The 26,134-nt window shown below is 44.2% G+C and overlaps 1 protein-coding gene across 2 annotated transcripts in view; it reads left to right on the forward strand.

The window, feature by feature from the left end:
- Positions 1-1,755: 1,755 nt before the first annotated feature.
- The window catches only part of MINDY4 (MINDY lysine 48 deubiquitinase 4), a 150,803-nt gene continuing 126,424 nt past the window's right edge, over positions 1,756-26,134 (forward strand). Inside the window, exons 1-3 of one of the 2 annotated variants that reach the window (XM_074199278.1) lie at positions 1,757-2,014; positions 13,828-13,947; positions 21,039-21,247. In XM_074199278.1, the coding sequence (XP_074055379.1) occupies positions 1,952-2,014; positions 13,828-13,947; positions 21,039-21,247 (392 nt within the window). In that variant the 5' untranslated portion in view covers positions 1,757-1,951. Of the gene's footprint in view, positions 2,015-13,827; positions 13,948-21,038; positions 21,248-26,134 lie in introns of both variants that reach the window. The other variant, XM_074199279.1, reaches the window with a different exon arrangement.

Here is a 26,134-nt window from a genome sequence, read left to right on the forward strand (position 1 = left end):
AGAACCTAGACATATTTTTCATATGCTATAGAAAGTACCAACTAACTGTTGGTTGAATTGAATTGATGTGGGATTGGATTTTTATGTGGAAATGGAGTGAAAGGAAGTAGGAAGGGGCCTTGGAGACTTCAGGGAGAAAGATGGAAAATTACCTTCACACTTTTAATGAGAATTTGTGGAAATTTCTCTCTGTCTCTCTGTCTCTGTCTCTGTCTCCCCCACCCCCCACTATCTGATTCCTAAAGAATTGCTGATATTTATCTTGGGTTTTATAGGGGAACCTTGCAATTTACATTGATAATCTCTTGTGGATATTCATTTTATTTTATTTTAGCTTTTAGCAAGGCAAATGGGGTTAAGTGGCTTACCCAAGGCCACACGGCTAGGTCATTATTGTCTGAGGCCAGATTTGAACCCAGGGACTCCTGACTCCAGGGCCGGTGCTTTATCCACTGTGCCACCTAGCCGCCCTGGATATTCATTTTAATAGCAGAATATCCTCCAAAGCAAGGTGGAGCACTATCCCTCCTCAGTATATCTCCTGGGAAAGCCTAGTTTGCTGGAGCAGAGCTGCTCAGAACCACAGCTCATGAGTCCCTAGCAGTGTGGTCCCATTTGTGAGTGAGGGGGCTGCCCCACAGGGTCCGTATCAGTAAGCCCTTCCATATGCACATAGCAAAGGTGGGGGGAGATTTAGGAACTACCGTGGAAATGCATGTGGACAGGAGGGATGAGAGGAAAGCGCACTGGAAGGGCTGAAGACACCCCTGGGGTTTCAGGCCCACCGTCCATGCTCAAAAGCAGCTCTTCTAGTTGGAGCCTGGTTGACTTTAGCCCCACTCTCACGGAACCAGCCCTGTGAGTAGCTAATAAATGGTATTCGTGCAGCACCTACCATCTGCTAGGCCCTTTATGAATATTACCTGATTTGTGCTTCAGTGCAGTCCTGAGAGGATTCTTATCCCCATTTTGCAGCTGAAGAAACTGAGGCACAGAGGTGAAATGATTTGTCACAGAGCTTGGTAGTGTCTGAGGCTGGATTTGCACCAGTTCTCCCTGTCTTGGAGCCCAGTACTGTGCCATGACATCCTCTCCCCCAATCTGCTGTGTTCCTCCTAATTTAGCACTTCAGGTCCATTTAACCCTTTAATTTTGGCCTTTCACAGAGGAGCAGTCATGCACACACACACCTCTCCTAACCCCTGCCCCCAATCCACCTGAGTAGGCATTACTTTGGCTCACCTTAGCTCAGTTGGCCCCACCAAGTTCCTGTCCAAAGTCTGACTTCTGCTAGGATGGTGTCCTGGACGGCTGGCCCTTGGCACCCGGCTCGTGGGTGGGCTGAGCCCCTGGCCTGGATTCCTGGGCTCCCCAATCCCCATGCCCTGTACCCCCGTCCTGGATTCAAGGCTCCATTCCTGGTACCTGGCCTGGAAAACCAGCAACACAGTCAGAGTTCAGGGCCGGGAAGGGACGAGGACTTGGACTTTCTTCCAGAGGCACAAAGCCATTCCCAGAAAGAAGGAGGCAGCTGGAGCTGGCCGAAACAGAGTAACTTTACAAAGCCGCAGTGAGGCCAAGGGCGGGCTGGCCCGGGAGAGCTCCATGTCTTGGCTACGGTGCCCAGCTAGGAGGGCCTCCAGGGGCTGGCCAGGCTGCCTCCTCCTCCTCCTCCCCTTGGTCCTCCCCTTCCCTGACGGCCAGGGCTGGGCGGGGGAGGGGAAGGGAAGGAGGAGTTCCAGGCCCAGCCTCTGATGCCAGTCTCTATGGTAACACCCCGGGCCGAGCCAACCAACAGTAGGCTGCTGCTCCCTCTGGGCTGGCGCTGCTGCCGCCGTTCCTCGGCCTCTTTGAATCCCCCCCCGGAGCCCGCCTTCTAATGGCTGTGGGTGGCGGCCCGGGCCGAGGCCTCTGTGACTAGTGCCAAGCTCGGGGGGCTGCAGGGCCGGGCATGGAGCACCTCTTTGTGGAGGAGGTGGCGGCGTCTCTGGTCCGAGAATATCTCTACAGAAAGGTAATTCAGGCTCCCCCAGGCCCCCCATCCCCCGTCAGCCGGCTGCTCCAGGGAAGCAGGGCGCGGGCCCTGGGCACTCTGGCAGGCTTCCGGTAACTTCCCAACAAAGCACCCACACGCTCTCCTGGGAGGAGGCTAGACTACATCTCCCGTGAGCCACTGATGCAGACAGGCATTTCCTGCCTCCGCTGAGTCCTGGAGGGGCCTTCCTGGCTCAGAGCCACTTCCGGTCCCTCTCTTGGGCCTCCAAGCGGTCAGAAGGAGCCCCATGGCAGGCCCTTGCTTGGCTTCACACGGCTAAGAAAGGAACCTTCTATCCTGTCTGCGGATGGGAGGCTGCCCCTCTGCCCTTCTCGCAGGGGCAGGAGAGAGCAGACTCCTCCTCTCCCCTTCTCCAAGGGCACAGGATACAGGTCCACACTGAGGCCAAGTTTATCTGCTGGCTGTAGAGAGAGAGAAAGAGCCAGTGTAAGTTAATAAAGTTGCAATGTGCCAGGCTAGTGGAGTCTGCCTCCTCCTCCCCTCCCTCTCCTTTTCTTCCCTTCCCCCCAAAGCCCAACCAAGTCCCCCTAGACTCTTGGCTGAGCATCCCTGGGTATGAGCCCCTGGGTAGTTCTTCATCAGTCCCATGCTGCCCACCTTCCGGTGATGGCCAAATCAGCAATGTAGTCCCACAAATGGAAGGGTAGAGGTACTAGCAGGCCATGACCTGCCCTAGGAGGAGCCCAAATGAAGGAGGTGAATTCAGTGGCCTAGAAATCCTATGAGAAGCTGAAGCTTGTCCATGGAGGGTGACCAGGATAGGGAGGTTGCTATAGGATGAAGAAAACAGACTCATGACAGGTCTTAGATTGTTTTAAGGGCTTAGTGTGTCCAGCTTGGCCTAGATTTGTTCTGTTCTTGTCCAGATTTGGGGGAGAAGAACCAGGTCCCAAAGGTAGAAGATCTAAGGAAACCAATTTCAGCTCTGTAGGAATCAATGTGGCTTTACTTCCAGTGTCAAACTTTGTGTTTACAAAGATAAAAAACATGGCACTCTCCAGATTCTAGGGAAACTTCTCAACAAGAACCATTTAACAGTGGTTGCCTCCATAGCTAGGGAGCCCCTGGACAGTGAGATCCTCTTTGCTTTCTTTTCTTTTTTAGACTAGGCCTCTCCATCTCATTGACGCTGCAAGTGCAGGATCTGTTTCCAGGCTCACACCCCCTCGGCTTTTAACAGCACCTTCAGTCTTCTCCATTTCTGACTGGGACCGATTGGTTCCATCCTTTGAAAGCCTGGGCCTGGCTTCTGGGAGCTTATCATATTAAAGCTGAACTTGGTGTTGACACGTGATTGGCTTGGCCTGAACATGCCCAGATCTCCTGAGTCCAGGCAAATACCTAGCATCAGCCTCCTTGGTTTGCAAGGGGATTCTTCAAGGAGGAAACATTCCCCTTGTGGAGGGGTCAGGGCATAGGGGATATTTGTTTGTTTGTTTTTAGTTTTTGCTGGACAGTGGGTTAAGTGGCTTGCCCAAGGCCACACAGCTAGGTCATTATTAAGTGTCTGAGACCGGATTTGAGCTCAGGTCCTCCTGACTCCAGGGCCGGTGCTCTATCCACTGAGCCACCTAGCTGCCCCCATACAGGATATTTGCATCAGATCAGGGTTGAACCCTTCCAACACTGAGTTTCAGAGTGCTTCAATGGTCCTCTTAATGTTTCATGTCTGTCAGTAGAACACACCACATCACTGAACTGCTGGGTCTGTAGATATTTCTGTTCATAATGATTCTTTTTAGGCTTCTCAGGCTCAAGTCATTACTTGGCAATGCACTTCAGCCTTAGGCACCTGCCTTTGGGCAGCTATGATTTGAATTCTTTTGAGATGGGGGTGTCATGAGCATTGTAGGTTTCAAACACTATTAGTGTTGAAAAGATTAGCAGTTGTGCAAATAACGGGTTCTGGAATCTCTCTCTCTCTCTCTCTCTCTCTCTCTCTCTCTCCTGAATACACACTCAGTGAAATGCCTACTGATTCCATTATCTGGGCACTGATTTTGTCAGAATAGGTCAACTTTTTGGAATGACCTTGTTGGGAGAACTCATAAGTATTACAAGGTGTAAAGCAATCAGAACAATGTTATCTACAAACAAGAGGATTTGGAAGACTTCCCCAGAGAGAGGGGACCTTAATTGGGACTTTGCTTAGAACATCTTCTGTGGCACTGGTAAACCCCTTTGATGTCTCCCTCCTTTATGCTTCTCTTTCTATTGATACTCAGAGCATCCTTGAACTGAGTTATCTTTGTGGCCAGGTCTGCCATGAAATCATGAAATCTTGTATGCCTTTAACTCACGAGGAGAGTCCCCAAGTCTTATCTTTGTTCCATTGGATCAAAAGGGTATTCCCTGCCCCCCATCCACAAAGACAGCAACATATTCCCTATGTCTGTTAGTTGACTATGGGCCCCTGCATTTGTGGTCTGGTGTAGAGAATAAGCAGTCGATGTCTGTTTTTCCCCTTCTAATGTTTCCAGAAATGGCAATTTCATAATGATTTAAAAAGTTTTTTGATAACATTTTGAGTTCCGAGTTGTCTACATTCCTCCTTCCTTACCTTCTAATCCCACTTTAGAGAAGTCAGCAGTTGATGTAAATATACACATGGAACCATACAACATATACTTTCATGTTATGGAGGTGGAGAGAATCTTCCTCCATAGGTCCTTTGTAGTTGATTTGAATGTTTACCTTACTAAGAATAACTTAGTCACTCAGTTACTCTCTAAACAAATGCTCTCTTGGTTCTTGTTCATTTCATTTTTCATTATATCGTTCAATTCTTTCCTTGCTTCTCTAAAACCAATCTGTCCATCATTTCTGCTTTTTATGAATTCTCTTTTTAATTTAAGGAACAAAACAAGCCTTTCTATAACATAGTACAATTTAAAAAAAAAAGATTGTATGTGAAACTGAAATTCTACCATTCACAACTTTCTATAAATATACAATAAAATTATTATGTAAATTTTTTATTCTTTCCCACACCCCTGCCATAGATAAGGCTATTACTACACAAAAATAGGGATAAAGAAGTAGATAGATTGGTAGATAAATAGCTAGCTAGCTAGATGATAGATGTAAAATTATTCTATATGTACTTCTATATATGAGTTCTTTCTTTGGATGCAGATAGCATCTTTCTTCCTAAGTCCTTTATATCTAATTTGGAAATTTGTAATTGGCAAAAATAAATTATTTGCTCCAAGTGATTCCTTTTAAAAAAATCTCTCCCCAAGCTACATGCAAAACCAACATTTACTACCAAAACCTTGAGTTCCAAATCCTCTCCCTTCCTCCCACCCTACTCCATACATAGAGAAAGCAACTTACTTGGTGTAGGTTAAAAATATGTAGCCATGAAACACTACTACATTAGTCATGTTGTAAAAGTAAACAGAACCTCCCCCCAACAAAGAAATAAAATCCTCAAGAAAAATAAAGTGGAAAAAAAGCATACTTTAGTTTGTATTCAGATACCATAAGGTCTGTTTTGGGGATAGATAACATTCTTTATCATAAGTCCTTCAGAGTTCTCTTGGCTCACAGTATTGCTGAGCAAAGGTGGATCCTTCACAGCTGATCATCCAGCAATATTGCTGTTACTTTGGATAAGGCACATTTCCCATTGCATCTGATTGTATAAGGTTTTCACTGAGCTGTTCTTCATGTTTTACAGCACAGTAGTATCGCATCACAGTCATATACCATAACTTGTTCAGTCATTCCCAAATTGATGGACATCCCCTCAATTTCCCATTCTTTGCTGTCACAAAAAAAAGCAGTTATCAACATTTTAGAACATAAGGTTCTTTTCCTTTTTCCTTGGTCACCTTGGGAGTGGTATTTCAAGGTCAAAGGGAATACACAATTTTGTGACTCTTTGAGCATAATTTGAGATTGCTCTATAAGATTGCTGGAACAGTTCACAGTTCTACGAACAGTGTATTAGTGTCCCAATTTTTCCACATCCCCTCCAAAATTTGTCATATTCCTTTGCTGTCATATTAGTCAATCTGATATTAGTGAGATAGTACTTCAAAGTTGTTTTAATTTGCATTCTCTAATCAATTGATTTAAGCAATTTTTTCATATGACTACAGTTTTGATTTCTTCTTCCAAAAACTTCTTGTTCATATGCTTTGAACTGTATCAATTAGGGAATGACTTATATTCTTATAAATTAGATTCAGTTTGAGATTTACTAAGAAATTTTATGAAAATCCCCCCCACTTGATTTTCTACTTTTCTTCTAATTTTGGCAACATTGATTTTATTTGTACAACCCTTTTTTTAAAAATTATATGTAATCAAAATTATCCATTTTATTTTCAACATTACTCTCTATCTCTTGTTTATTCATAAATTCTTTTCTTATACATAAATCTGATAGGGAATATGTTCCATACTCTCCTGATTTACTAATGATATCTCCCCTTATCACATTTCTATTTTGACCTTATCTTTGTAAGTGGTATAAAATACCAATCAACAATTAGTTTCTGACAGACTGTTCACCAGTTTTCTCAGCAATTTATGATCTGCCTTTCTATTTCTTAGCCAGTACCCCATAGTTTTGATAATTATCATTCTATAATGCAATTTAAGGTCTTATACTGCTAGACTTTCTTGTGTTTCAGTTTTTTTCATTGATTTATTTGATATTCTTGATCTTTTGTCCTTCTACATGAATTTTGTTATTATCTTTTTTTATAGTTCTTTAAAATATTTTTTGGTAATTTAATTAGGATGGTACTGAATCTGAATAAGTCTATTAGTGCAATTGTCATTTTATTAAATTGAGTGGAATTGTCATTATATATTATATACATCATTATATTATATTTATATCATATTGTCATTAACAATTAATATTTCTCCAATTATTTAAATTTGACTTTATACAAAAATGCTTTATAGTTATATTCAGATAGTTCCTGAGTGTTCTTGGAAGGTATACATCCAGGTATTATATTGTTCATGATTATTTTAAATTAAATCGCTCTTGCTATCTCTTTTTTGTAAGGCTTAGTTGTTGATAAATGTTTTCATGTGGGTTTATTTTACATCCTATTACTCTGCTGAAAGTAGTCTCAACTTTTTTTAAACAGAATCTTTAGAATTTTCCAAGTATATTATCATGTGTCTGCAAAATGAGAAAGTTTTATTTCCTCATTGGCAATTCTGATTCTTTCCATTTCTTTTTCCTCTCTTATTGACATTGCTAGGACTTCTATTAAATACAGAATAATATTGGTGACAATGGGCATCCTTGCTTTATTCCTGACATTATTGAAAAGTTCTAGCTTATCCCCCTTACAGATAATGCTTACTGATGGCTTTAGGTATATGTTTCATATTATTTTGAGAAATATACATTTATATCTATGCTTTTGAGTGTTTAATAGGAATAAGTGTAGTATTTTGTCAGAAGCTCTTTCTGCATTTTTATATAATCATATGATTTTTGATGCTTTTGCTATTGATATAGTCCATTATATTAACAGTTTTCTATATATTGAACAGGTACAACATTCATGGTATAAATCTCATTTGGTCACAATGTATAATCTTTGTGATATATTGCTATATTCTCTTAGTTACTATTTTATTTGGAATTTTTGCATCAATGTTCATTAGTAAAATTGGTCCATAACTTTTCTGTATCTGTTTTTACTCTTCCTAGTTTAGGTGTGAGAACCATATTTGTTTCATAAAGGGAGTTTGGAAGGACTGCTTCTTTGAATATTATTTCACATAAATTATTTAATATTAGAATTAGTTGACTTTCAAATATTTAGCAGAATTCACTTCAAAAAATATTTTATTTTTCCCAGTTACATGTAAAATAAATTTCATTCTTTTTTAAAATTTTGTGTTCCAGCGGTGGCTAGGTGGCACAGTGGATAGAGTACTGGGCCTGGAGTCAGGAGTATCTGGCTTCAAATCCAGCCTCAGACACTTAATAATTACCTAGCTGTGTGGCCTTGGGCAAGCTACTTAGGCCCATTTGTCTTGCAAAAGCCTAAAAGAGAAAATTTTGTGTTCCAGATTCTATTCTTTCAGTCCCCAACCCTCTCCCTGAGACAATAAGCAATCTGATATAGATTATATATATATTCAGTCATGGAAAACATTTCCATATTAAGTCATTTTATGGAAAAAATGAAAGAAAAAAAGAAAAAAGGATATAAAGAAGGAAGAAAGAAAGAAAAGAGTGTTTTTGACTGTATTCATGCCATCCATTCTTTCTCTGGAGGTGAATATCATTTTCATCATGAATTCTTAGAAATTATCTTTGACCATGGTATTGTTGAGAATAGGTAAATCATTCAAAGTTGATCATCTGACAATAATGCTGTTACTATGTACAACATTTTCCCAATTCTATTCACTTCACTTTGCATCAATTCATATATCTTTCCAGGTTTGTCTGAAATCATCTTGCTCATTATTTCTTATAGCATAATAGTATATAACTCAAGTTGTTCAGTCATTCCTCAACTAATTCTCATCCCCTCAATTTCTAATTCTTAGGCACCACAAAAAGAACTGTTTTAAATATTTTTTGAGCAAGAATTCACTTCTCTCTTCATTTGGATTTGATGCTTTTTCCTTAGGAATATCATTTATGGCCTGTTCAATTTCTTTTTTCTAAAATAGGTTTATTTAGATATTTGATTTCCTAATCCATTAGTTTAGTCAGTTTATATTTTTATAAGTATTCTTCCATTTCACTTACATTGTTAAATTTATTGGCAAATAATTGTGCAAAATAACTCCTATTAGGAGCAGTTAGGTGACTTAGTGATTATAGAAATGGGCATGGAATTGGGAAGACCTGAGTTCAAATTTGGCCTCAAGCATTTACTAGCAGTGTGATTCCAGAGATAGCACTTAACCTTTGTCTTAATCCACTGGAGAATGAGATGATGATAAGTCATTCTAGTACCTTCGCCAAGAAAAATTCCATAGATATTATGGTCCACAGGGTCATGAAGTGTAAGACGTGACTGAACAATAACAAAACTACTAATAATTGTTTTAATTTCTTCATTAATGTTGTATTCACTGTTTTCATTTTTGATATATTTTATTTTCTTCTTTTTTCTTTTCCAACTATATTTACTATTGTTTTGTTTTTATTTCATAAAACCAGATCCTGATTTCATTTATTAATTCAATGAATTTTTACATTTAATTTTACTAATCTCAGCTTGAATTTTCAAGGTTCCCAAATTGGTATTTCATTGGTGATTTTTAATTGTTTTTTCCTAGTTTTTTAAAGTTGCATGTGTGTTTGCTTCAGCAACTTATGACCAAAGAAGAGATGGAGAATATTATAAAAAACAAACTGGATAATTTTTATTACATTAGACTAAAAAGCTTTTGCACAAACAAAAACACTCTAAAGTAGATCAAAAGAAATGTAAATTTGGCAACAATTGCTGCAACTACTATTTATGACAAAGAATTATTTCTAAAATATATGAAGAATGAGTTCAATATATATATATGTATATATATATATATATATATATATTTATATAAAGGCATTCCTCAATTGACAAATGGTCAAAGGATATGCAAAGGCAATTTTCAGATGAGAAAATCAAAGTTATCTATAGTCATGAAAAATTGCTGTAAATCACTAATTATTAGAGAAACAAATTAAAGTATCTCTGAAGTATCACCTCACACCTCTCCGATTGGCCAATATGACCAAAAAGGATAATGATCAGTGCTGGAAAGGATATGAGAAATCTTGGTGGAGCTGTGAACTCATCCAACCTTTCTGGAGAGCAATTTGGAATTATGCCCAAAGGACAATAAAAATGTGCATACCCTTTGATCCAATAATACCACTACTGGGTGTGTATCCTGAAGAGATCATGAAAAAGGATAAAACCCCCACATATACAAAAATTCCCATAGCAGCTCTGTTTGAAGTGGCAAAGAATTGGAAATTGAGGGGATGACCATCAATTGGGGAATGGCTGAATAAATTGTGGTATATGTGTGTGATGGAACACTATTGTTCAATTAGAAACCAAGAGGGATGTGATTTTGGAGAGGCCTGGAAAAACCTGCATGAATTGATGCTGAGTGAGATAAGCAACACCAGGAGAACATTGTACAAACTAACAACATAAGGTGATGATCAACCTTGACAGACGCGCTCACTCCATCAGTGCAACGATCAGGAATGATTTCAGGGGATCCATGATAGAGAATACAATCTGTACCCAGAGAAGAAACTATAGAGTTTAACCAAAGACCAAAGATTATCTTCAATTTTTAAAAAGTTGTCTTATGTATTACATAATTTGGCTATCTCTAATATTTTCTATCTTCCTTAAGGATATTTTTTTTTCTCTCAACACATTGAATTTTGATTTATGAATACAATGGAAACGAATGTAAAGACTATATCAGATTGTCTTCTGTTGGGGGAGGGGGAAGGAAAGGGAGGGAGGGGGAAAATGTAAAATTCGAAACCTTGAAAAAATGATTGGTAGAAAGTACTGTTGTATATAATTGGAAAATAAATAAAATAAATAATTTTAAAAATTAAAAAAATAAAGTTGTATAACCAATTCATTGTTCAGTTTTTTCTCTAGTTTATTGATGGAACTGAAATCAGGTACTCCTTTCCACTCCTAAGTCATGACCAGGGCCCATAGCAATGTTATCACAATTGCTCTTACTCCTGCAGTTCTCCCTATGCAGTGGGAAAGCTTTAACTCACCCCTCTGTTCTGAAACAGGGATGCTGCTCTCCTGCAAGTGATCACAGTAGGTCCAGCCCTTCTCTAGTTGTGGGACTCACTGCTGCTTTGTGAGATGGTGCTTCTCAGACTTTTCCCTCTCACTTCTCCCCAGAAATGTTTGGCACACAAACTTGCACTCTGAACCAGTGCCACCTTTGGTTGCTAATCTCCACAAAGAGACCAAGAATTTGTTGACTGGTGAAGTTTCTGGGCTCTTTTGGCCTCCATGTTGTGGCAGTTATTTCATATTAGTTTCATGTCTTTAAGAAATGATGATAACCAGAGCCAATGTCTTTATTTTTATTGATTTTTTATTTTTCAGTCTCTATCTTAGGTATCATTTTTAATATCTAAATAGTTATTTTTTCAATTACATGTAAATATAGTTTTCAACATTCGTATTTGTAAGGTTTTGAGTTCTGAATTTTTCTCCCTTCCTTTCTCCTTTCCCTCCCTCCTCTCCAGCAAATGACCTGATATAGGTCATATGTGCACAATCATGTTAAACACATTTCCATATTAGTTATGTTGTGAAAAAAGAATCAGAACAAAAGGAAAAAACCACAAGAAAGAAAAAAAAGTTTTTAAAAGGTAAAAATTGTATGCTTTGGTCTGCCTTAAGATTCCATAGTTCTTTCTTTGGATGTAAATGGCATTTTCCATCATGTGTTTTTTGGAATTGTCTTTGATTACTGTATTGCTAAGAAGAACTAAGACTATCATAGCTAAATATCACACAATATTGCTATTGATGTGTACAAGGTTTTCCTGGTTCTGTCACTTCACTTTGCATCAGGTTTTGGAAGTCTTTCCAGGTTTTTCTGAGGTCTGCCTGCTCATGATTTCTTACAGAATAACAATACTCCATTATATTCAGATATCACAACTTGTTCAGCCACTCCTCAGTTAACAGGCAGCCCCTCAATTTCCACAAAAAGAGCTGCTATAAATATTCTTGTACACATGGATCCTTTTCCCTTTTTGGTGATCTCTTTGAGATAGAAACCTAGTAGTGATATTGCTGGATCAAAGAGTATGCATAGTTCTATTGTTCTCAGGTTTATTGAAATGTCAGCTTTTAAACCTTTAGCTTATTTAAATGCCAGCTTTTAGCATCAAGATTATACACCATGCTTTTTTGTTCTCATATTTCTTTTAATTTGGAATTACTATGACCCCTATTCTGATTAGTTGATGATCTGCCTCAATGAAGTCACTTGCATGTCTTTAACTCAGTAACCAACTGTTTTCTGTCTGTTATAAATAGCCTGTTTTATTTTTGGTGCTTTCTATTCAGTCCTTGCTATGTCCATTACCTTCAGTCAATCAATCAGCGGGTAGTTATTAAAATTTACTGGGTGTCAGGCTCCCATGTACATCTACATATAAGGTTCATACAAAGAAGATCAAGGTAACATGGCACAGCAAATAAGCCATTATGACTGAAGTGTATGAAGAAGGCTAGTGTGTCAGACTTTTTAAATGACTATCCAACCAGAGTTGATGGGACAGGGGTGACATGGTTAACAGATGTGGAGGATGGTGTGGAGAAGGGGGTGACAGGAGGTTGGGAGATCAATGAGTAGACCCCTTCCTACTGCCCAGGTGTGAAAGTGATGGACTCTGGAACTCAGGTGGGTAGCCAGTCATGTTAGTAGACTTGAAAGATGTGGCAGAGAAAAAGATGGAAGAATTTGTAAATGTTCTGTGATGTAAATACCTATGACAGAAGACCTGAGGTTTCTGGGTAGCTTTGCTATGATTTTATTTCCTCACTCCAACTGTATTCTTTGCCATGTTTGCTATTCTTCCTATGGTCTGCTTTGGCATTGAAGTTAACAAGTGTCTTAGCCATGCTGACTTAGCTCCCTGTATTAGTGTGAGGTAAGGACATAGCCATTGTCCTTTTTCAGGAGGCTTCAGGAGTACATTATGAAATGGTATTTTCAAATTCCAATTTTGCCAGATTCATTTTTTAATGGAATCTTTAGCTGTTTTGTGAACACAGGTGTTAATTTGTGCTCTTGAACTGGAAGTTGGGTGATCTGGGATGGGCTCAGTTTTGTTACTAGCCTAACCCTCTAATTTTACGGATGAGGTTCTAAGTGCCCTTCCCCAAATCATAGTGAGAATGGTTTTAGTAGTAATATCTTATACTTGGGCAATGCTAGAGTTGTCACAGAATGTTTCTATGAAGTCTAATTAAAGAATCCTCGTGAGATCCTCCACATCTTTGGAACAAAGGCAGTGCCAACATTTCCACTTAACTGATAAGGAACATATTGCTGATGCCTCATCTGTAAAATTAGTTTGGGACTAAACAAACTGGCACCAGAGTCATGAGGCATTGTTTATTACTATAGGGTTTTGGCAGGGAGACTTGATTCGTTATAGTTGTCTGTTCCTGAATTAGTGAAGGAGGGAGGCTGACCTTTCTGATCCTCTAATTTCTTGGGAGGGGAGTTGGACAGGGGTTATAGCTTCATTTGGACAGGCTCAGAAGAGGACTTTAAATTGTAGATAGGACTCACATTCCCTTGGATGGGTGGGACAGGTAAGGGTACCCTACAGAGGAAGCCTGAATTAAGTCCTGATGAAGCTCCTGGCATGATCTAATTAGAGAATTCTCACCCTCCTGGAAGTCATTTTCCTGGGGCCTGGGAGCATCTGACCTGAGCACCCTTGGGACAAGGTGGGGTTGGGAGTTGGTATAGACTCTTAGGGAGAAATGGTGACCTAGGTCAGGCAGAAGGCCTGGAAGGAAGGCCCGGAGTTTCCAGAGGTTAAAGTTTCTCAGACCATGAACAATAAGTGATGAGGGTGGACTTCAGACTTCCAACTCTGCTGTCTCAAAGCCCAAAGGCTACTTTGGAGCTTCCCCTTCCAGGCAGCCCACCAGTCTGTGACTGTGCTAGTGACTTCTAGAAGGTAAGGAGCACTCAATGTAGGAAAATGCACTAAAGAGAGTGAGCAACCAAATGCTTCCAACTTTTTCCAGGGTTTTAAAAAAACAAGCCTTGTCATGGACCAAGAACACCCCCGAGGTGAACACAGCATAAACAACAGAAATGAGCTGCGGAAGGTTCTGCATATAGAAATGCTTTATAAGGAAAACAAGGTATGTGATTTTAAGGGGCCAGGGCACTTAAAGTTGGTGAAGGGTGGCTTCTCTCCCTGAGTCTGAGCACAGGTTGAGTGGGGCACTGCTGGGGAGATGCCCAGGACCTCTGAGAGCAGGGTGAGTGGGGTGCTGCTGGGGAGATACACAGGGCTACTGGCCTTGGTAGATTGGCTCTCTTTCATTTTTTATTTTGTTACTTTATTTTATTTTCCCTGATTACATGCAAAAACAAGTTTCAACATTCACTTTTAAAACTTTGAGTACCAAATTCTCTCCCTTACTCCCACCCCAATTTCCCTCATTGAGAGAGCAAGTTAGAAATGTGTAGTCATGAAAAAATTACCATAATAATCATGTTGTAAGAGTAAACATAGCCCCCCAAGAAAAGAGAACCCTCAAGAAAAACACAGTAAAAAACACAAAGTTTGCATCAATCTGCATTCGGACACTATCAGTTTTATCTTTGGGATGGATGGTATTCTTTACCATAAGTCCTTCAGAGTTATTTTGGGTCACCACCTTGCTGAGAAAAGATAAGTCATTCAAATTTAATCATCCTACAACATAGCTATTATTTTGTATATAGTATATTTCCTGATGCATCTGCTCATGTAAGCTTTTTTACTGAAAACCCCCATTCATCATTTCTTATAACAGAATAGCATTTCATCATAATCATATAGCACAATTTTTCCAGCCATTCCCCAACCTCATCTTCTCAATCTCTAGTTCCTTGTCACTAGAAAAGAGCTACTATAAATTTCCTTATACATATACATTCTTTTTCTTCCTGTTTTTTAAACAATTTTTGTTATATAGACTAGTAGTGGCACTGCTGCTAGGTCAAGGGGTAGGCATAACTTTATAGACCTTTGGGCATAGTTCAAATTGCTCCACAGAATTCACAACTCCTCCAACAATGCATTAATCTCAATTTCCCTCATCCTCTCCAACATTTGTTATCTTCTCTTTCTGTCCTATTAGTGAATCCAATGGATACAGAAAGTAGTACCTCAGAATTGTTCAAATCCATATTTTTATAAATAGTACATTAAAAAATTTAAATAAATAGCATTGATAACTTATCTGAAAACTGTCTATACCTTTTGATCATTTATTAGTTGGAGAATGGCTCTTATTTTTTATCAAATTGACTCAGTTTCTTTGTTTGAAAAATGAGGTCTTTATCAGAGAAACTTATTTCAATATTTTCCCCACAGTTACTATTGCTAACTGTATTTCCCTCTGTTCTATCCCTCCCATTTATTCTCTCTCTCTCTCCTTTCACCTTGTCCCTCCTCAAAAGTGTTTTGCATCTAACTACCCTCTCCCACAATCTTCCTTCCCTTTGATCACCATCCTCTTTCTTCCATCCCTTTCCCTTCCAACTATTCTCTAGGGTAAGATAGATTTCTATAGTTAATTGAGTATGTTTGTTAATCCCTCTCTAAGCCACTTCTGAGAGCAAGACTCACCCACTCCCCCTCACCTCTCCCCTCTTCTATTTCACTTCTTACCTCTTTTATGTGAAATAACAACCCTTTCTACCTCCTCCTTTCCCTTTCTCCCAGTACATTTTTCTTTCACTCAATAACTCCATCATTTTAATATATTATTCCTTCACATTCACCTCCCACCTATATATGCTCCTAAATGCCCTAATTAAATGAAAAGGTTCATATAAATTATCAGCATCATCTTTCCATGTGGAATATAAGCAGGTAAGCATCATTAAGTCCCTTATTATTTACCTTTCCTGTTTACTGTTTTATACTCCACTTGAGTTTTGTATTTGAATGTCAGATTTTATGTTCAACTCTAGTCATTTCATCAGGAAAGCTTGAAAGTCCCCTATTTCATTGAATGTCCATCTTTTCCCCTAAAAGAGTACGTTCAGTGGCTGGATAGTTGATTTTTGGTTGTAATTCAAGCTCTCTTGCCTTCTGGAATATCATATATTACAAGTCCTACAATCCCTTAATGTAGAAGCTGCTAAATCTCATGTTATCCTGACTGTGGTCCCACAATATCTAAATTGTTTCTGTCTGCTTGCAATATTTTCTCCTTGGCTATAATATTCCTGGCAGTTTTCATTTTGGATTCTTTCAGGAAGTGATTGGTGTATTCTTTCAATTTCTATTTTACCCTCTGCTTCTAGAATATTAGAGCAATTTTCCCTAATAATTTCTTTTCTTTCTTTCTTTCTTTCTTTCTTTCTTTCTTTCTTTCTTTCTTTCTTTCTTTCTTTCTTTCTTTCTTTCTTTCCTTCCTTCCTTCCTTCCTTCCTAATTTCTTTATTTCTTTCTTCCTTTCTTTCACAAGGCAATGGGGTTAAGTGGCTTGCCCAAGGCCACACAGCTAGGTAATTTTTAAGTTTCTGAGGCTGGATTTGAACTCAAGTACTCTTGACTCTAGGGCTAGTGCTTTATCCCACTGAGCCACCTAGACACCCTCTCTAATAATTCCTTGAAAGTAACGATTAGGCTTTTTTTTAAATCATGGCTTTTAGTTCAGTAATTTTTAAATTATCTCTCCTGGATCTGTTTTCCAAGTCAGTTGTTTTTCCAGTGAGAAAAATATGTTTTCTTCTAATTTTCTATTCTTTTGGTTTTGTTTTATTATTGCTTGATTTCTCACAAAGTCATCAGTTTCCTTTTTGTTCTCTTCTATGTTTTAAGGAATTATTTTCTTCAGTGAGCTTTTGAATCTCCTTTTTCATTTGCTCAATTCTGCCTTTTAAGACATTTTTCTCTTCACTGTTTTTTTTTTTTGACCTCTTCTCATTTGACCTGGTATGATTTCTAAGCTGTTATTTTGTCAGTATCTTTTTATTTGTTTCTTTTTCACCAAGCTGCTGACTTGATTTTCATGATTTTCCCACAACCCTTTTATATTTCTCTTCTCAAATTTTCTTCTACCTCCTTGCTAGATATTCAAAGTCCCTTTTAAGTTCTTCTATCAATCCATATTTTTCTTGGAGGCTTTGAATGTAAAAGCTCTGACTTTATTATCTTCTTCTAAGTGTGTATTTTGATCTTCCTCATTATCATAGTAACTGACTATGGTCAGATTTTTTTCTTCTGTTGTTTACTCATTTCCCCAGCCTGTGACTTGATTTTAACTCTTTGTTAAGGTGGGACTGTTTCCAGGATGGAGGACATACTGTCCCAAGTTTGGGAGGAATTTTGAAGTTGTTTTCAGAGATACTTCTAGGGACCTACAAGCTTTCAATTCTTCCAAGGTCTGATGATCTAAGGAGAGGGTTGTACAACTCTTCTCACCTGTGCTCTGGTCTGTGGATAGACACAAGCACTCCTTTTTGCCCTGGAACAGTGAGGAAGGTCCCTGCTTGGCGACAGTCATAAACTCTTGTGCTTCTGCTCCCCTTTCTGGAACTGGGACCCCAGACTGTGATCAGATAGGAAAGAGATAGGAAAGAGACCCCTTCTGACCCCCTTACCATCTGTGGGCTGAGAGCTCTGGAAGTAGCTGCCTCTGCTGCTTCAGTGGTTCCTGAGGCTTGCTCCCGGTCTTCTGAGGTTGGGTCTGTGCTGCTGGGATCTGCACTATAGTCTACTTCATTCTCACCCTATGGGGCGGACTTTTCCTGATGACCTTCCAAGTTGTCCTTGATTGTCTCTGAGCTGAAAGATCTGGGAACCGCCACTGTTGCCCCAACCCAAGTGCCCCACTATCTCTTCCTGAATTGCTGGGGCTGGTTCCATCAGGTGCAGCCCACATTGTTCTCCATTCTTCTCTCACCCTGGAGCAGCAATATTCCCACCCAATCTTCCATTGTCTTCATTCAGTCTTTTTGTGGGTTCTGTCACTCTAGAATTTGTTTAGAGTCAATATATAGTTTGGGAAAGAACTCAGGTGAGTCCTGCCTTTATTCCACCATTGTGGTTGCACTGGTGAGAAAGGTGCATTGGTGCCAACATTGGCCATGGTGATCCCCCCAGGTGTCCACTTCTTTTACTTTGAGTCCACCTCAGACAAGCACTCTCAGATCTTCTCCCTACCCCACAACATGACTTTTCATCCAAATATGTGCCATTTTCTACTCTTCTGTTCTGCCTCTGCCCAGCTTTTCACCATTGCTTGTCACCTTCAAATTCTCTTCTAGCCTGCTAGCAAGGCATCTTGCTCCAACATCAGAATCCTACATAATACCTTAAAATCAACCAGTCATCCAATCAATAAACATTTCCTTAAGTACCTAGACTGTACTGGATGATGGGACTTGAAGACAGAAGGGAAACATTCTCTGTCTTTGGAGCAAAACCTGTTGCTTATATTCTTTTGAAGGAATTAGTATGTCTGCATGTCAGTAAATTTGAGATCTATACATACCCAGTAATTTCTTGGGAGGGGGCTTAAGAGCTGTAGGAAATTCCAAAAGGGGGAGCTGAGGAAATGCATTTCAGGCATGGGAGAGACTTGTTCTGAGATAGGAAAGGGAATGTCATATACTTGGAACCACCAATTAAGTTGGAGGTAGAGCATGTGAAGGAGAGGGGGTTCATCTGCTACAAAAAGATAGGACCCTAGAAGTCCATTCCCTCATTTGACAGATGAAGAAGCTGAGACTGAGTGAAAAGATAAGTGTCTTATCCAGGATCACATAGCTAGTGCTCAACAGTTAGATTACAAAGGGCTTTAATGCTAAATAGAGGAGTTGTATCATCTCCTAGATGACACAGTGGATAGAGCACTGGCCTTAGAATTAGGAGGACGGTAGTTTGAATCCAACCTCTGACACTTACTAGCTATATGGCCTTAGACAAGTCACTTCACCCAGATTACCTTGCACCCAGGGCCATTTCCAGTCATCCTTGATTCATTTCTGGCCACTGGACCCAGATGGCTCTGGAGGAGAAAGTGAGGTGGTGACTTAGCACAGCCCCCCGCCCCAACTCAAATCCAATTCATGGACTTGTCATGGCATCATCTTCCCTGATGTCATGATCTTCTTCAAGAATGAAGGACAAACATTACAGAAAGCAGGAGAGCATCATGGTTAGGAACATTCCTTTGGCCATTGTATGGAATACAACCTGGAGCAGGGAGACACTACTTATGAAGCTTTTGCAATAGTCCAGGTAAGAGATGATGACTGTGTGAGTGGAGAGTAGGGTGGGATGACTGGGTAGGAAAGGTGCTGTAGAGGCAGTCACATCTGGCACCCAGGTTGGGTGCACAAGTGCCTATGTGAATGAATGGAAAGAGGGAAGGATTTAAGGATAAAGATTATAAGTTTCATTTTGGACATGTTGAGTTTTAGATGCCTGTGGAACATCAGTTGGAAATGTCCAACAAATAATTATTGATGTGAGACTGAGGTTTGGAGAGATGGAGGGTGAACAGATAGTCATCTAAAGACAAGATGTGCCTAGTCCTAAGATCTAGGCTACAGATTCTATTGTTCATTGCCTTTTGTTTTAGAAACTCAGTCAGAGGTAAATTCAAAATAAGTTACTTTAGGGTTTTAGGAATCCCCATTTTTGCAAGTTACAATTATTGAGCCGAGATAATTATAGATGTTTTCTATTTAGTGGAATGAAAAGTCTTCTAAATTCTAAAAATATCACCATTAATATGCAGGAAAGACAAGAACTTTCCAGGAATGTCTTCCTTCCCTAATGTGATCAAAGGATGTAATTATGTAACTGGAAGGTTGTTTGTCTATTTCTTTTAAATAATACATTTTATTCTTGGCTAAGAGTTCTTTCTATGGTGGAAACTATAGATTAGACAAATAAATAGCCTGCCAATAACATAATTAAACTCATTCACATTCACTCTGAGAAGAAAAGTTGCTTGATTCCTGGAAAGTCCTTGTCTTTCCTACATTTTAATGTTAATATTTTCAGCAATTAGGAGAATTTTCATTCCACTGAATAGAAATTGTGTTTTCTGTTTTGTAATCAGCTGTGCAAAATTGAGATAAAGACCTTAACTTCCCTCTAGTTCAACTCTGGCTATGTCTCTAAAGCAAGGTGAACTGGACTAAAGAAGGAAGTCATTTAGGTCCAACTGTGCTTTCAACTCCTCTCTTAGGAACCTCCTTCTCTCCCAAGATAGCTTAGTACCTGAGCAGCTCAGAGCACTGGCCCAGGGCCACACAGTCAGGATCTGTCAGAGACCACCATGAAACCCAGGACTTGAAGGTTTGGAGGCCGGGTCTCTAACCATTACTCCCTGCTGCCTTTCCAGTGAGGTCCTAAACTGGGCAACTAACTGTCTGCTTGTAGTTGGTTAGCTATTTCAGAGCTTTGAGATTTCTTTTTTGTTATTTTAAAATTTTTATTAACTAATTTTTAAGATTACACATATTTCCATATTAGTCATGTTGTGAAAGAAGAATCAGGACATGAGGGGGGAAACTATAGGAAAGAAAAAAGAAAAAAAAGTAAAAACAGAGTCTCTGATCTGTATTCAGACTCCATGGTTCTTTGTCTGGATACGGATAGCATTTCTAACATGAGTCTTTTGGAATTGTCTTGGATGGTTATATGGCTGGGAAGAGCCAAGTCTCTTGGAGTTGATCATCAATGTTGCTGTTTCTCAGTATGTTGTCCTGGTTCTAGAGTCCTGGGATTTATGTGTCTGTGGGGAAATATGCCTTCCACTAAGATAGATGGAAATGCTTCATGTTCCATGGAACTGTCTGAAAGGGATCCTGGCCCCTGGTGGCTCACTTTCTGGGGATTTGGTCCTGTCAGTTCTCCTGCCTTGGGAACTAGAAGAGTGTGAGTGGAAGATATGAGAGGGGTGTCTGCTGGGTCATCCCCACTCATCTTGGGGCTCTTCAGATTGGGTCGAGGCACAGTTTTAGAACAGCCAGAATTCCTATAACATCCCCTTTAATATTCTCCTACCATTGGAGAGAATCAGAAAAATCAGTTGGGTGAGTCTGGGTTGCTTCTTTTAAATAATGACACTTCCATTGTTCTGGGTTTGGAGTCCTGCGTGTTTGGGGATCTCACTCAAAGATAAATATTAGAGCAGACTGGTTTTATGAAAACTTGACTTCTTAAAACGTGAAGCCATTAATACAGTTCCATTGTTTTCTCTCCCAATAACAGGTAAAGAAAAATCCTCTGAAAACGAGCCTTGAAATCATTACGAGTTACTTTATGGATCATTTTGGAAAGAACAGTTACGATTTAACACAAGAAACACCACTTTCTATTGTTGCAGCTTCCAAGAAGGATAACAAAGCACCTTGGAGGCACTCTGAGAATTCTCCAGGGAATAATAACACCAGCGAGACTTCAGAGGATGGAAAGGGCAGGTAGCGCACGTTCTAATATTAGGCAGAACTGCCTGCCCACTCGGCGGGTGGCGCTCTGCCAGGGCTCTCTGGGTCACGGTCAAGCCGTAGATTGCAACAGGCCCCCTGAGCCTCAGGTGGGCCCTCTGGAAAAGGGCGCCCCGCTTGGGAATCAAGAGAGGTGCAAACGGGGCGCCCGAGGAGGGCAGGGGACTGCCCTTTGTTGGTTTTCTGTAGGCTGAGAGCCAGGGCTTCAGCTTGGTGCCCCTGGGGGCCCTCACCTGGGGGCGCTCACCTGGGGGCCCTCACCTGGGGGCGCTCACCTGGGGGCGCTCACCTGGGGGCCTGGCTGGGCCGGAGGCCGCTCCCATTGGGCAGGCTGAGCTCTCTGGGGCCGGGCTCGCCAGGAGGGCAGGAGGGCGGGCCAGGCCCCTGCGGCCCCTCGCCGGCCCCGGCGCATGAGCAGAAGGGCCCCGGCCTCGTGCTGGGCCTCGTGGCCGGCCCGGGTGCCCGGATGGGGCCGTGGGGCATGTCCTCGTCCGACGTCGGCCTGCCCCCCCTCCGGCCGCGGGACCCCAAGACCCGGGGGGTCCGGGCCTGGGAGTCACCCCCGGCGCCGCTGCCTCCTGTGCCCGCGCAGCGCTCGGAGGGGCCTCGGAGCCCCCCGGCCCAGGTGCGCCCGCAGCCCCTGCCCAGGTAGTGGCCCGCCCGGCGGAGGGGGAGGGGCCGCAGAACAGTGTCTGACATCATTCCGCCCCTGCGCCCCTCCCCCCCGCCCCCCCCACCCCCGGCCCCGCAGCTCTCCCGGGCCCGCACCGGGCCCCGCAGCTCTCCCCGGGCCCAGCCCGCAGCTCTCCCCGACCCAGCCCCGCAGCTCTCCCCGGGCCCGCACCGGGCCCCGCAGCTCTCCCCGGGCCGCACCGGGCCCCGCAGCTCTCCCCAGGCCCGGCCCCGCAGCTCTCCCGGGCCCGCACCGGGCCCCGCAGCTCTCCCCGGGCCCAGCCCGCAGCTCTCCCCGGGCCCAGCCCGCAGCTCTCCCCGGGCCCGGCCCCGCAGCTCTCCCCGGGCCCGCACCGGGCCCCGCAGCTCTCCCCGGGCCCGCACCAGGCCCCGCAGCTCTCCCCGGGCCCGCACCGGGCCCCGCAGCTCTCCCCGGGCCCGCACTGGGCCCCGCAGCTCTCCCCGGGCCCGCACTGGGCCCCGCAGCTCTCCCCAGGCCCGGCCCCGCAGCTCTCCCCGGGCCCAGCCCGCAGCTCTCCCCAGGCCCGGCCCCGCAGCTCTCCCCAGGCCCAGCCCCGCAGCTCTCCCCGGGCCCGCACCGGGCCCCGCAGCTCTCCCCGGGCCCGCACCGGGCCCCGCAGCTCTCCCCGGGCCCGCACCGGGCCCCGCAGCTCTCCCCGGGCCCAGCCTGCAGCTCTCCCCAGGCCCGGCCCCGCAGCTCTCCCGGGCCCGCACCGGGCCCCGCAGCTCTCCCCGGGCCGCACCGGGCCCCGCAGCTCTCCCCGGGCCCGCACTGGGCCCCGCAGCTCTCCCCAGGCCCGGCCCCGCAGCTCTCCCCGGGCCCGCACTGGGCCCCGCAGCTCTCCCCAGGCCCGGCCCCGCAGCTCTCCCTAGGCCCAGCCCCGCAGCTCTCCCCCTGGCCCCACTGGGCCCCGCAGCTCTCCCCCTGGCCCGGCCCCGCAGCTCTCCCCGGGCCCGCACTGGGCCCCGCAGCTCTCCCCAGGCCCGGCCCCGCAGCTCTCCCCGGGCCCGCACTGGGCCCCGCAGCTCTCCCCAGGCCCGGCCCCGCAGCTCTCCCTAGGCCCAGCCCCGCAGCTCTCCCCCCTGGCCCGGCCCCGCAGCTCTCCCCCTGGCCCGGCCCCGCAGCTCTCCCCGGGCCCGCACTGGGCCCCGCAGCTCTCCCCAGGCCCGGCCCCGCAGCTCTCCCCGGCCCAGCCCGCAGCTCTCCCCGGGCCAGCCCGCAGCTCTCCCCGGGCCCGCACCGGGCCCCGCAGCTCTCCCCGGGCCAGGCCCGGCCCCGCACCGGGCCCCGCAGCTCTCCCCGGGCCGCACTGGGCCCGCAGCTCTCCCCAGGCCCGGCCCCGCAGCTCTCCCGGGCCCGCACCGGGCCCCGCAGCTCTCCCCGGGCCCGCACCGGGCCCCGCAGCTCTCCCCGGGCCCGCACCGGGCCCGCAGCTCTCCCCGCCTGCAGCGAGGCCGGGCTTGTCCCGCTCCTGACTCGCAGGGCCCCTGGGCCTTCCCCGACTCACGGATGAGTAAGCCGAGGCAGAGTGCGGCGGTGCCCACCGAGGCGTGCCCACCGAGGCGGGTGTGAGGCCCGAGCCGCCTCAGCACAGCCCCGCAGCACCAGCCCGCTGGCCGCACGTTCTCGTTTCCCTAGACCTTGCCCTCTCGCCCGCTCCGCGGTGCTGTCCAGGCCGCCCCCATCCTCGGTGCCCTCGGTGCCTTCTCATTCTGCACAAACCCAAGTTGGTGGCACAACTCACCATCTCTTTCTCCACATCCCACCACCTCCACCGTGGTCCTGGTCTTTCTGCCATGCCCTGTCACCCCAAGATCCGACTGAAACCTCACCCCTTCCTCCCCCGGCGTCTGCCTAACCACCGCTTCTCTGAGGGCATCTGCTCTGAATGGACCTGCTGAGCCCTGTTAGAAAGGGAGCCCCAAAATGGTCTTCTCCCTCTTTGTGTCCCGGCCCCTTGGCTTGGCCCCATTTGAGGGCTCAAGGGGAGGCAGCGCTCAAAGAAATCAAAGCAAAGTGTTTGGAGACGAGATGAGTAAGCGGGGTGGGGGCAGAAGCAGGGAAGGCCGGATCCTGGCAGGAGACCTTGTCCAGTCTGCCACCGTCCCGTGGGTGTCCGGCATAGCCACAGGGCTGGGACCCTTTCCTAGACCCCAACCCAAGAAGCTAATCATCTTTGTCACCTCTGCTGACATGGAGGAGGGCCAGCCCAGTGGCCTCCCCTCTTGTGATAGTCAGTGGAGGGAGAGACTGGGCCCTATTTGTCTGTGCAGAAAAGTGCTGAGGTTCTGCCTGAGAGGTGTAGGCACATCGGAGCATCCGGGGCTCCCTGGTAGCCAGGCCTGAGGGACATGGATGGAGGGAAATGGTTTAGAGTGATAGCAAAGGTAGCTGACCCCTGGAGGTGTATACAGTTGGTACATAAGGATCAGAAGCAGGTAGAAGCAGCTGACTAGGGCCCCCCTCAGCTCAGGGAGATGTCTCTGAATGAGAACCCAAAAGGAGCCTGTGTCCGGATGTGGTCCCAGGTTTTTAACACTAATTGGTCGACTGTTTCAGCCCTGAAGGGAGCCAGTTCTCCCTAGTCCAGATAGACCAATAGATGCTGTGGGGGTGACTGAGAGCTGAGGTGACTAGTCTATATGAGAGGGCTCTGGAAAGGACAGCCACCCAGCCAAGATCCGCTTCCCACAATGATCAGAAAATAGAGCAAGTCCCCTGGTTTATCTTATTTTTGAGGGGAGTACAGGACAGAGCCATAGAGGAAACTCTGAAGTGCCCCCCTATTGTATCCTGCCACGTTTAGAAGGTCATTGTATGATTTAGGGTTAAGCAGGGTTTGGGGATAATCTCATCAAGAACCCTGATTTTACAGTTAAGGAAACTGAGATCCATAAAACCATGGAGCCTTTTACCCAAGCAAGGTCTTATGCCAAAGCTGGGATGTAAACCCCCTGGATTCAAATGACAATGATTTTTATTATTATAAATTGGAAGAAATGGTTAAACCTTGTCCTTGAGAATTATCCACCTGCCTTGGACAGTTGCAATCTGTGCTGTCATGGGTAAAATTCTTAGTATAGAAATACCTAGTCTCCAAACACTTTGTTTTGATTTCTTTGAGCAGACATCAGATGGCCCAAACTAAGAAATGGAGACATGAAGAGGGGAAGGCCATTTCTGAGGAATTCCCTTTCTAATGGGGAGAACATGTGTATGATAGGGACACAGTAGACCCATTCAGAGCAAATGCAATCAGGAGTTAAGAAAAACTCCCACTCATCAAAAACTCTATTAAAGTCATCTTGTGCTGGTAGTGCCTTCTGTCCTTTGGTTTAGGGGCTAGCCAGTGGGATGGAGGGCTAGTTGGAGGGAAAGAAGCTCTTCCCCAGGGTGGTTGGGGCTGGGCACTGTAAAACTGAATCCTGGGTGGCATGGCTTCTCACTGGAGTGACATAAGCATGTTTTGGGACTTGGCTTTGGAAGACTGCCTTGCCCATTTGAAACATGAAAATAGTGATCCCGGACCCAGGAACTCAAGGTCGCTGTCACAGCCAATGTTATAATGGGCACGATGCGGCCCTTCCTCCAATACTCCTTTTTCTTGGGTAGCTCATCTTGTTTGTTGGTTTGTCCTTGAGATTCAAAATCAAACGTAAGATTTGATTGATTGGGAGCTTATCCCTTCCCTAGGATTTGTTCTCTCAAAGGCCAGAATAACAGTAACTCTGCATTTTGGAGTGTGACCCTTGAGGGGAGGGCTTGCATCCTCTCTCCTCAGTCTCTTTCCCATGCTGGTACATAGTAGGTGCTTAATTAATGTGGCATTAAACTGTTGAAACGTTGAGGGCAGTAGAGGGACGGCAGCAGGTGGCAGGGTGGGGGTCTGGGGACCTGCCTGGCTGGCTTCACCAATACTCATGTGCAAATGTGCTCACCATCCAGAACCAAAAGCCGGTGGGAAAGAACACTTCCAGAAAGCCACAAGCCAGTGGTGCTGATTTTATTTCTTGTCCCTTTATATAGTACATTGAAAACCACAGTTGTGCAGAAAATGCCAAAGGAAAACAATTTTTTTCTGAATAGCAAATAAAGACATTTACCATCTGGGGTTACCTTGGCAGCCTTTCAAGAATTGTCTGTTTGGGATATATGGAAGAGAAAGG

This window comes from Macrotis lagotis, chromosome 8 (assembly GCF_037893015.1).
Source record: "Macrotis lagotis isolate mMagLag1 chromosome 8, bilby.v1.9.chrom.fasta, whole genome shotgun sequence".
Lineage (NCBI taxonomy): Eukaryota > Metazoa > Chordata > Mammalia > Peramelemorphia > Peramelidae > Macrotis > Macrotis lagotis.